The sequence below is a fragment of the Mangifera indica genome, chromosome 7, assembly GCF_011075055.1.
Source record: "Mangifera indica cultivar Alphonso chromosome 7, CATAS_Mindica_2.1, whole genome shotgun sequence".
Classification (NCBI taxonomy): Eukaryota; Viridiplantae; Streptophyta; class Magnoliopsida; order Sapindales; family Anacardiaceae; genus Mangifera; species Mangifera indica.
The window spans coordinates 17241526-17252309 of NC_058143.1; the positions used below are offsets into that span (position 1 = coordinate 17241526).

Consider the following 10784-nt stretch of genomic DNA (forward strand, 5'->3'; position numbering starts at 1 on the left):
GTATGACTAAGAGTTGTTGGTGGGGTCAAGTGCCACATGGTATGTTTTGAGTGGGTAATGATGAAAAATTCCAGGTTGGCATGTTTTGGGAAAAGACAAAGACAGATTGGTAGGAAAACATTTGTTTGTTAGAAGAGGAATTGATCCCTTTATGAACCCCGCCAATTTGGCGCTCCCTGATTTTCCGCTAATCAATTCAAAACAAAGTCCAGCGGGTTATTTAAAATATTCAAACAAATTGTTAAATTTATCTGTAAATACCGAAATGATAGCTTAAAATTGGGTGATATTATTATTTAATTCAAAATCACTCAATTAAATGTTTTTATTTTAGTTTGTATAATTTATTTGTATATATAATATTACTTATAATAAAATTACCCCTTTTAATTTATCTAATTATATGCTAATAATAATAGTTATGGTGACAAAGAAATACATGGAATTCCCCAGAAACTTTTATGCTATGATAAAATAATGTGCTGCATTTCTTTCATGTCTAACTTGTGTCAGCCTTGGTAAAAAAAAGATTTATGCAAACAACATACTGAAGAATGAGATTTGCATAGAAGGTGATCTCTTTTGCTTTTAAGCAATTTCTTAGGGAAAATAATAAGAATTATACATGGATAATGCAAGGAGAGGCCTCCTATTTCATTCATCATTGACCTCCCGGCAGGATTTCATGAAGTTGTGTTTCACTGAAAAGCCAGTGAATACTCTAGGCAATAAAAGATACAAAAGGCAGTAGCTGAAAATAAGATGGAAGAGCAACTTACATGTCATTTCCAGGACTCAAATGCGGTGAGGCAGCCGCTGCAACTCAGAGGCTGCAAGCATGCTAGCACTGGCTAAAGCAGGTATACCTGAAGTTTTCAGCTCAGCAATAGTGGCTTCAATCCTTGACAATTCCGGAATAGATATGGATAAAATCATTGCATATGATAAATACTGCCTACAAGAATAACCAAGTGCATGCAGCATCCGCTGCAAAATTGATTGAGAGTTGTCTCTGCGCCAAGACTCAAGGATCGGAGTAACTTTTGGAAGATTAGTGAGAAATCCTGTGGTAGCTTCTCTTGGAGCTGCCTTGAACAGCAAAACAACACATTCAGAGGCAACATTGGCAATATTTGGTTCATGTGATCCACTTAGGTCCAGGAAGACACCAACATTTCCACCAAAATCCATTATGTCTGTTATACATTGCTGTTGATCAATTGCACCACTAAACTCAAAAGGGAAATCCCCTAAGATTGCTGCTTCTTTGCTGATGAGGCCTTTTCTACAGCCTACTGAACGCAGAAGAAATGCTCTACACAGGCCAAGAGTTGGTTCGAGAAAGTCTTCCATATCCTTTGCATGTACAAACTCCAAAAGGTTTCCAATCCTCCTAACTACTTTCAATTGAGAAAGTAACTTGGACTCCATTTCAGGAGCAGATGCCAGAGCCAGGCACAATTTAACACTGTTTACATTTGCACTTGATAGATCATCAAGCAAAAACTTGAAACATTGTGAAACTGTCTTCAGATGTAGAATGTCTGAAATTTTAATGTAATCAAACTCTAAGAGCATCACAAGCAGCTTTTGTGCATACATGGGTATGGGATCTTCATCTTCAATGAAGGTAGGGTACAGAGGAAGGAAGTGAGAATTGGATATGGACTTCAAGTCTTCCAATCTCTGCTGATCCTCACAAGGTTCATTCAGAAAAATGATCATCACATCAAATAATATTTTAAGGCACAAAAACCTGGCATCACCATCCTTATTACCCTTATATAGAGCAGCTAGACTAGGAAGAATTTCCTGGGTAAAAATGTCACGGCTCCAAAGAAATGCATGGGAGTCCTCCGCTATAGACTCAAGAATTCGTAAAAGAGTTATTTGAAAGTCATCTCTCCCCTGAAAGTAAAAAGATGATTTTAATAACCTAAAGTTTAGCTTGAGAGTCAGAAAGAACACAAATGTCTTTTCTATGACGAAATCCAATGATGAGCAAGCAGCAAATAGTGGCTACTTACTTGAAATGGTGTCTCCACAACTCTAATAAGATTTGCCAGTTGTTGTAGGACCGGAGGACTCACCACCCTATTCTTAAATGATGAACTCCCAAGAAGATGAAGGACAACAGGAAACAAATGGACACTGGCTTTCGGAGCAGCTCGGCTGTTAAGAGAGGATATCTGTCCATGGCACCTTCCTCCCATCATTTGTTGAATATCTCCAGTTATAGTATCTAGTAGACCTGGTATAATAGATGTCACAACATGTACAAATGAATCCAGACAGTGTTGCACAAAACCATCCCTCTCTTTTGCCAATCTGTCCACTAACAAAAGTAACTTGGCATTGCAAAAGAAGTGCAGCAGCCACCTTTTTCCATTCTTACAAAGGAGAGAAACAAAAATAAGTGTTTTTCCCCTTAAAACTTCACTTCCCTGTTCAACTAGAGACACAAGGCTAGGGACCAGATTCTTGTCCTCCACCAAGGATAGAAGGTGTCGCCCTAGGTTGGTAAACATATGGCTTCCAAGCATGGCCATGTTCAAAAGATTTAAACTGATTTGCTGCTCACGTGGACTACCCTTAACAAGGACAGATGCTATGTCCTTGAAAGAAAGCTTCTCCATAACTGACTGAATGCTAGGAGAATTGAAACGCACAAGGCGAACTAAACATGATCCTGCAGTTAGCCTCATGTTCTCCTGTTTCCCTGAAGCTCTGTATATATAACACAGATTACAAATCACATCCTGGCTCGTGAAACGAGCAACCCAGTATCCCCCTTGACTGCAAATATTTTCAATTGTCCTCAATGCATAAAGTTGAGTCACATCATCTTCTCCTTTACATAAAACTGAAGACACCAACGAAATCAATGAATTTGAAACCTGCTTATCCAACAAAAGAAAGTTAACCAAAAAGAGAAAAGTAGAACAAGAGCGGGTTAATAATGCTCAAAGGATCTAAGTTAACCTGTAAGCAACACTCAAATAAGAGCATCAATTTTAGACTACAATAGATGCACAATAAATGGAGGCAACCCATACAGCAAAAAAATTAACTGATTATAATCATAAGGTCTGACTTTTTGGAAGTATGGAGGACCAAAAATGCACAGAATAGCTAAATAGAAACACACATGATGTGTAAAAAATAAAGATATGTTGTAGCAATAAGTTACAAAGTTAACCTGCCAGCCAGATGCTGCCCGGTTATCCTTTGACGGAGATTCTGGTGGATTGCTATCTCTGGCCTGCTCATTCTGTGTTGATATATAGAAAAGCAACTCACCCAAAGCAGCCATAGAAAACCTCCTCACTTTTTCTTGCTTGTCCCTTAGGCCATCAGTTAGTGAGCCTAAAATTCCAGAATTTGCCAAATCATCTTCAATAAAAGTTGAATGCCGAATAAGCAAGCCGATAAGTGAAGCTAGTTGCACTCGCAAAGTGGATGTCTTAGACAGTCGAAGCATTTTAACAAGCAAGAGCATAATTGGCCCATTGGTCAAGATATTGGCTGCATCAGCGTTATTACTCAACATTTCAAGGTATCTAATCACATTTTGCTTCTCCCCAACACTAGAGTTTCCGTTTAGAATGGCTAGGATCCTATTGTTAAAAGCATCCACCTGCTCCTTTGACATCTTCACAAAATCAGATGCTTGGAGGGCCTCAAATGGAAGTGAAGGAAATCCTTCAGATACTTTATCCACTTTTCTGCTGGGCATCACAGGCCGGACTGAAAGATCTGATGGATGCCAAAGTACCTGTGAAAGGTTGTTAGATGACCTAGAAGAATCAGAATCATGAGCAGGCACTGAAGCTTCTTTAATTCTCTGAATTTTGGGTTGAGAATTGACACTGGGTGGACTTGCAGCCACTTCAACATGCTCTATAGATGATTCACTATCACATATCCTTGATTCATCCGAGGAAGGCATGTTATATACAGGCGGTGTGTCTAAATGATGTATGTTGCAGCCACTCTCTTCCAGTTTCTCCTGATGTAAAGTTTGAATAGATGTTTTGCTGTTAGTTTCACAAGTAGGGTTATCAGACCCATCTGTTTCATCATGTGACTCATCTTCAGCATTTTCATTAAAATCAAGTTCCATATCTGTGTTCTCAATTTTAACTTCAGAATCATTCTCAGAGCCATTAGGCAAGGGCCTTCTATAGTTTTCTTTCTCATTCTCCCTCTTTAAGTTTGTTTTTGCTATTCTTGACAACCGTAAGAGATTAACACGCTTGGTAGCACTAGAAGCATCTTTCTGTTTCTCCTCAACTACTCTGCCACATGTCTTTGTGTGTGTCTTTCGGCCGGATGGTGTACCCCTGACTGGAGTTGATCCCAATACAGAATTATCATCCCGTTTCATGGCACCTTTTGAATCTTTTTCGCAAGATTTAGGAGTCTTGCTTTGTAAAGATCTATCACCGTTACGTTCTGAGAGGCATGGTTTAATGTATGATTCTATCATACTATCAAAAGCAGGCTGAGGAGGTAAAGGCACAAGGGTCAATTTAGTTCTCCAGAAAGCATGCTCACACACATCAGGCCATTGCATTCTTTGAGCTGGATCTTTTACTAGTAGAGAATTGATTAGATTGGCAAAAGGATGGCTTGGAGTACCTGGAAGAGGTGGTGTTGGCTCTGAAAGGATGGATCTTACTAGATGAGTGAACTCTCTTCCCACAAAGGGAGGTCGACCAACATAACACTCATATAGTACACAACCTAGAGCCCAAAGATCAGATGCATAAGAATGGACTCCTCCCTCCTCGAAGAGCTCAGGAGCCATGTAACAAGGTGTTCCACGTTTTGCTTGAGGCAACTAGAAAAGTTCATTGAAGTACAAAAACAAGACAAAGGTAAGAAGGACTAATGTCAGATCTTGATGACTAGGTCCATCAAAACCACAAGCATAACAAGTAAATCAATGGCAATAATGTAGGATAGCATACCATGGAAGAAGGAGTTTTGGATATCTCACTCAATTTCCTTGCCAATCCAAAATCACACAGCTGCATTCACAAAGATAAGGATGCTTGTTAATACATCACCAATATCCTCACTCCATCCAATCGTAAGAGAAAACCAAATGCATAATCACCTTTGTATGTCCATTCTCGTCCAATAGGATGTTCGATGGTTTCAAGTCACAGTAAATGATTCCCTTTGAATGTAAAAACCTGATTATAGTGATCACAACCCAAAAATATTGCATGTGACAATTACATGAAAAGACATAAATAAAAAATAATGAGCATCTCTTACTGCAAAGCTTTGACAAGGCCTAGAGCAAGATCATGAATAGAGTCTTCAGGTAGCTGATTATCCTGCAATTCACCTATAAAGAATGAAAAATGCAGCTCTAAATTTGCATAACATAAATTAAAAGACTCCAAACTAGTATAATCATAAAGTTTGTTACAACATTAAATTGATACTATAACATAACCATGCAACTGCAAACGAGCAATTCCACCATATCTGAATCATAAATTTTCCATGTATTCAAGCAGAAATTAATTTTAGAAAGCTCTCAGATAACACAAAGAAGAGACATAATGTAGAAAAAGATATTCGGCAGATTAAAGTATGCAGTAGCAAGTTACTTTCCAAGTTTTTAAAATTTATATATGTCTAGCATCAGCTGTACTAAGTTCTCTAAGAAAACACATTAAGGCATGTTCCTCTCCTTCAAGCACACCCCGTTCTCTCCCCAACAAAACAGATCTAAGGAATTGTTAACAGACAGAAACTTGATGTAATCCACAGTTGCTTTAAACATACACACACAAACACTGAGGATCCAATATGCTAATTGGTTTAAGTATAAATAGCAGTAGATAAATTAGAAAGAATTACATAACTGCATTCTATCTGCAAACACAGTATCAGGATTGAATGCTTTGTCCCATTTATGGAGATAACTTGGTGGTTCAGGATTACTGGGTAAAAAATCAAGTGCAACCCAGAGTTATAATATTTTTGCCACCTTTAGAAAATTTATATAATGTCAAAGATCTTATGTGTTTTGTAGGATGTAACAATTCATGTACGTGCCTTTGTTACTTAAAGTCCATCGAAAATATATCTACCCATGCAATTATCAATGACATTTTCCATAGAGTTGAGTTCACCCTTTGTGCTCAGGAAAAGAATCAAAGCATAAAATTGCATGCAAAAACAAATGTGACGGATACCTGCCGTAGTAGAGTCATTAAATCACCTCCAACACAGTATTCCAAAACTAACCACAAATGAGCAGATGTTTCATACCTGATTGGCAAATAATAAAGCTTGTAAAAGCGAAGCAATGCTTTTTACTAGATTAAAAAAAACCAACCATAATTCCAAGTGAAAAGTAATATACTAAAATTTGAATAGGAAACATCAGGCAACCCAACTATACCACGCATGGTGACTTTTGTAGTTCTGCTTATTAGCAAACTTACCAGGAATAGAATTTTAAAACATTCAGATGATCTAGAGAGTGAAGTACTCGAACCTGCATTAAAATCAATAAACAAAAAGCCCAAACGGTCAATGGATTTCAATTGCAACCATTGTGAAATTAACAGTTTCTTAGTAGAATTATATCTCTGGACTTGATATCTACTAATAACATAAATTTCAAAATTAAAAACTATTATACCACTTTAGACACCACATTTTGCTAACGGTATGTCATATTTGCCAACTACCTAGTGGTTAAGCTTAAAGTCGTTAAAAATTAACAACTTGCCAAAATCACTTCAGCCTTTAAACATTTCAAATCTGCTCAAAAATCATTAAACGAACACACTAATCTTAAATCCTTTTAATCTAATCTTAATTTTTAGCAGATTCACGTTTCAACCACCAATTCAAATAAAACCACGCAGATAAAACATCAAACTCAACCACTAAATCTTGCTTACTTCTTGAAGAACCTTGCTCTTCTGTGATTTATCAACACTCTTAATAGCGAAATACTCGATAGTCTTCTTCTTCCTCCCTTTATAAACAGTCTAAACACAACCCAAGCAAAGTTAAGTGAACCTCAAACTAAATCAAAATAAATGATCGCATCCAAAATCTGAGCAAAGTTGAGAGAAGTTACCGAGCACTTGCCGCGGCCAATAGCCTCGTAGATGTGATACTGATTCATTTCAGCAACCTGTCGTTTCAGTTTAGCAATGAAACTCTGCCGTGAGGGAGATGCCTACAGAGAAAATGCCAGTTCGGGTAGTTTGGTAATTAAAAATTGGGAGGTTTTGCTGGAACTAAGGAATGGATGTGATTAGAATAAGAAACGGCTAGTGAAGGATCGGTCAAATGAAGATGGAGAAAGAGTGGACGGACTGTGTATATGAGCGGGAATATGAATGTAATTGAAAATCAAACGCTGACATTATAAAAAGCCTGTCGTGGATGAGGTGATTCTTGTATCCAAACAGAACGGGATTTGCAACGGCATGGATGATGGAACAATGTGGGGTTTCTTGCACCTTCAAAAGTATGGGCGTGCATACCGCGGCTTGTCTGTCCCGTAAAGTTAGTCGAGGTTTTTCGGTCATCAAAAAATAAAAGATGTATGGTGGATGTGTAAAATTTAGTTTGAATTGTAAAAGCAGATTAATTTCTTGGCCTCACTTTGACCCATTTTAAGACTGGCGCGCACCTCATTTATACAGTAGTCGTCACACATACCTTTTACGTACGTAAATCTCAAACATTAAAAATCATACATCATTTATCTCCGTCTTTTTATGACTTAGGTGTAAGTTCTACTTGTATTTGCATTGCAAATGTATGTATACCATAAATATACATTTGAAACTTTCGATTCTAGGGTTTATTTATACCTAAATTAAACTAATTATATTTTTGTTGAGTTGTGTGAATATGATGGTGTTTGAACAAGGATAGATCAAGTAAAATAGAAATCAGCAATAAATTTCATTGATTGATAGTGAAATTTCCACTATACAACATTTAATATGCAATTCAAGTATAAACAATATTATTTGTAAATTGTATCTATTTTAGTTTTATAAATATATACACATTTATATTTATCATTATTTAATCATATTATAATATATATATTTATATATTTAAAATAAATATACATAGTTTTATTAATTTAGATGCAATAAGAGTAGGCCAAGGTGTTGGCATAAATGATATTTGTTATTGGTTGTTGTGACCAGGCCTAACAATTGGGTCTATCCAACTGGTCCATTTTTTTCAAGCCCATTTTGTCATCTTGGCAAAGATACCCCAATTCTTTGTTGTTGACTATACATCGATATTTATGTATAGGGAAAAGGATTATTTTTCACCCATTTTTTATCCCATTTTCAAACCTATACCCACGACAGTTGAAAAACCATTTTTTTCACTCATGACCAAACTGTCGTCTATTTTTTCTGTTAAAAGGAGGGGTAAAATAGTTATTTTATTGTTTATATTAAAAAGTTATAAAATTTATCGCCTTTCACCCCCCATAGGTTTTAGAAGCTAACATTTCACTTTTACCTAAAGTTTTTAAACTTTAAAAAGTAACATTTTCACCCCCAAATCTAGGGTTTCTATATTTTTCAAAATACAACCACCCTCCATAACTTTCAAAAATAGCAGTTTCACCCTCGTTCTTCAACTTTATCTTCTGATGTCGTCACCGACCTCCTCCTTCTCCTGGTGCGACAACTGTGATGCGACGAAGAGATCTTCATCTCCCCGTCGCTCCACCTAGATGACGAAGGACAACGAAGCATCGTCCTTCGTCTGTTCTTCTATATCTGGGTGACGTTTTGTCATCCAGATCTGGACGATGAATGATCGTCTTTCGTCGTCCTTTGTAGTCGGAGATGGAAGATCGGTGGAATATGTCGACCATCAGTGGTGGCCGGAGAAGGAAGCAAACCTTAATGGTGAAATCTAAACTTTTCAAATTTTGAGGATGGGTTGAGGTGTTAGTTTTTAAAACCTAGAGGGGGGAAATGGTGAAATTTTAAAGTTTTGAGGTTTATAATTAAAATAACGATTTTACCCCTATCCCTAACTGAAAAAATGGACGACAGTTTGATCATAGGTAGGAAAAATGGTTTTTGATATGCCATGTGTAACCTCTCCTAACCATTGGGTGTGTTACAGAAAAACGGCATGAGTTTCCCTATTTTAGAGGGCCCGGGGAATATTTTTCTCTTTTTCATTATGCCCTGTAACACTCCCAATTTGTAATTCATACAAACCAGTCCTACCAATTGACTGGATTTTTATCAACTTAACCATAATAAATAAAATAAGTACATAATAATAACTATCATAAAAAAATTATCACCCACAGAAACTTTATAACTAATTTTCCAAACTAGTCATATATATATATTACATATACATTATAACATTTAAGTCAACAAAATTATGGTGCCTTCCTCCCTTAGCGTCATGTCTCATTAGTGCTCCCCGGGAACCTTTGCTGCATTTCTTTACCTGTAAAATATTAAATTAAACGGAGTGAGCGACTATGGCTCAGTAAGAAAATCATACTAAACACTTAAAGTATTTCGTACCAGTATTAATCTTTTATAATATTTTTCATACTCAGCGTGTCTGAACTATTTACAACAAAATAATTGACACAGAACACGCATTTAACACATATCATAATTCTTTTCTTTCACACATTTATTCATTTCCTTATTATACAGATATGATTCACTCATTATGATTTATGCATGTATGAGTGCCATGACATTTTTATTTTCTGATCGTACATCTTTCTCAACTCTTTATCAGCCACACAGGCTTGTATGCATAATTCTAATGCAAATGACTTTCATAAAATATTTACTAATTTGTTTCTCTCTCATTCTCATTGATCAATTTAGACTACATATGATAGTACTTGCAGTCACCATATAAAATATAATTCTCTCTTACACGCATATTTTTTTTCTTTGCTGTCCACACAGTACAGCTAATATTTTTCTTTGTTGTCCACACAGTACAGCTGATATTTTTCTTTTGCTGTCCACACAGTACAGCTGATATTTTTTCTTTGCTGTCCACACAGTACAGCTGGTTGTCCACACAGTACAACCGATTATTTTATTTGTTGTCCACACAGTACAGCTGGTTGTCTACACAGTACAACCGATTATTTTATTTGCTGTCCACACAGTACAGCTGGCGTGTAAGGATTTTTAGTATGTTTTCTGCTTTTCTGTATCATATAAGTCATTGTAAAAACATGCATGACTTAGAAAATATTTTTCCTCTTTCTTTATTTTTTCTAAATCATGCATATGTTATGATTCCTCATGTATGCATATATAACCATAATATGAAATATGCGCATTTGTTATTTTCCCTTATTCTTTTCATTCCTTCTCAAATATCATATTATTTTCTCATGCATTTATATATATATCATGCCTCAAATTAATTTCAATTATACAATATAGGCTTAATATAAGGGTTATTTCACACATTTTATGCACATAATTAAGCAAAATTAACCTATATCACATAAAATGACATTTTTACCCTTATGGCCAAAATTATCTTTTTACCCTTATAGCCAAAAATTACATCATGAATCCTAATGAATTCCTTTATCCTTTTAAGCATAAATCACCTTAATTCTAATACCTCACATACTGATATAAGTAAAGGTTATTTAAATAACCTAACTCAAATTTACTTCAAGTATGTAAAGTATGAAATTCTTACCTTTTCTTTGCCAAATAGGTGATTTAAGCTTATTCACCTTCTTTTCT

The 10784-nt window shown here is 36.0% G+C and overlaps 1 protein-coding gene across 2 annotated transcripts; it reads right to left on the minus strand.

Moving 5' to 3' along the window:
* Positions 1–55: 55 nt before the first annotated feature.
* Positions 56–7571, minus strand: LOC123221242 (serine/threonine-protein kinase RUNKEL-like). Of its 2 annotated transcripts, XM_044644025.1 has the most exons (11): positions 7118–7571; positions 6936–7025; positions 6471–6523; positions 6219–6294; positions 5287–5348; positions 5123–5201; positions 4974–5033; positions 3200–4843; positions 2028–2897; positions 780–1908; positions 56–187 (listed from the first exon to the last, which is right to left on the minus strand). In XM_044644025.1, exons 1-10 carry the CDS (start codon positions 7163–7165, stop codon positions 796–798), a joined length of 4095 nt encoding a protein of 1364 aa, XP_044499960.1. In that variant the 5' UTR covers positions 7166–7571; the 3' UTR covers positions 56–187; positions 780–795. The 2 variants fall into 2 exon arrangements, with proteins under 2 accessions (XP_044499960.1, XP_044499959.1); XM_044644024.1 differs by lacking the exon at positions 56–187 and having other exon boundaries at positions 546–1908.
* Positions 7572–10784: the final 3213 nt, after the last annotated feature.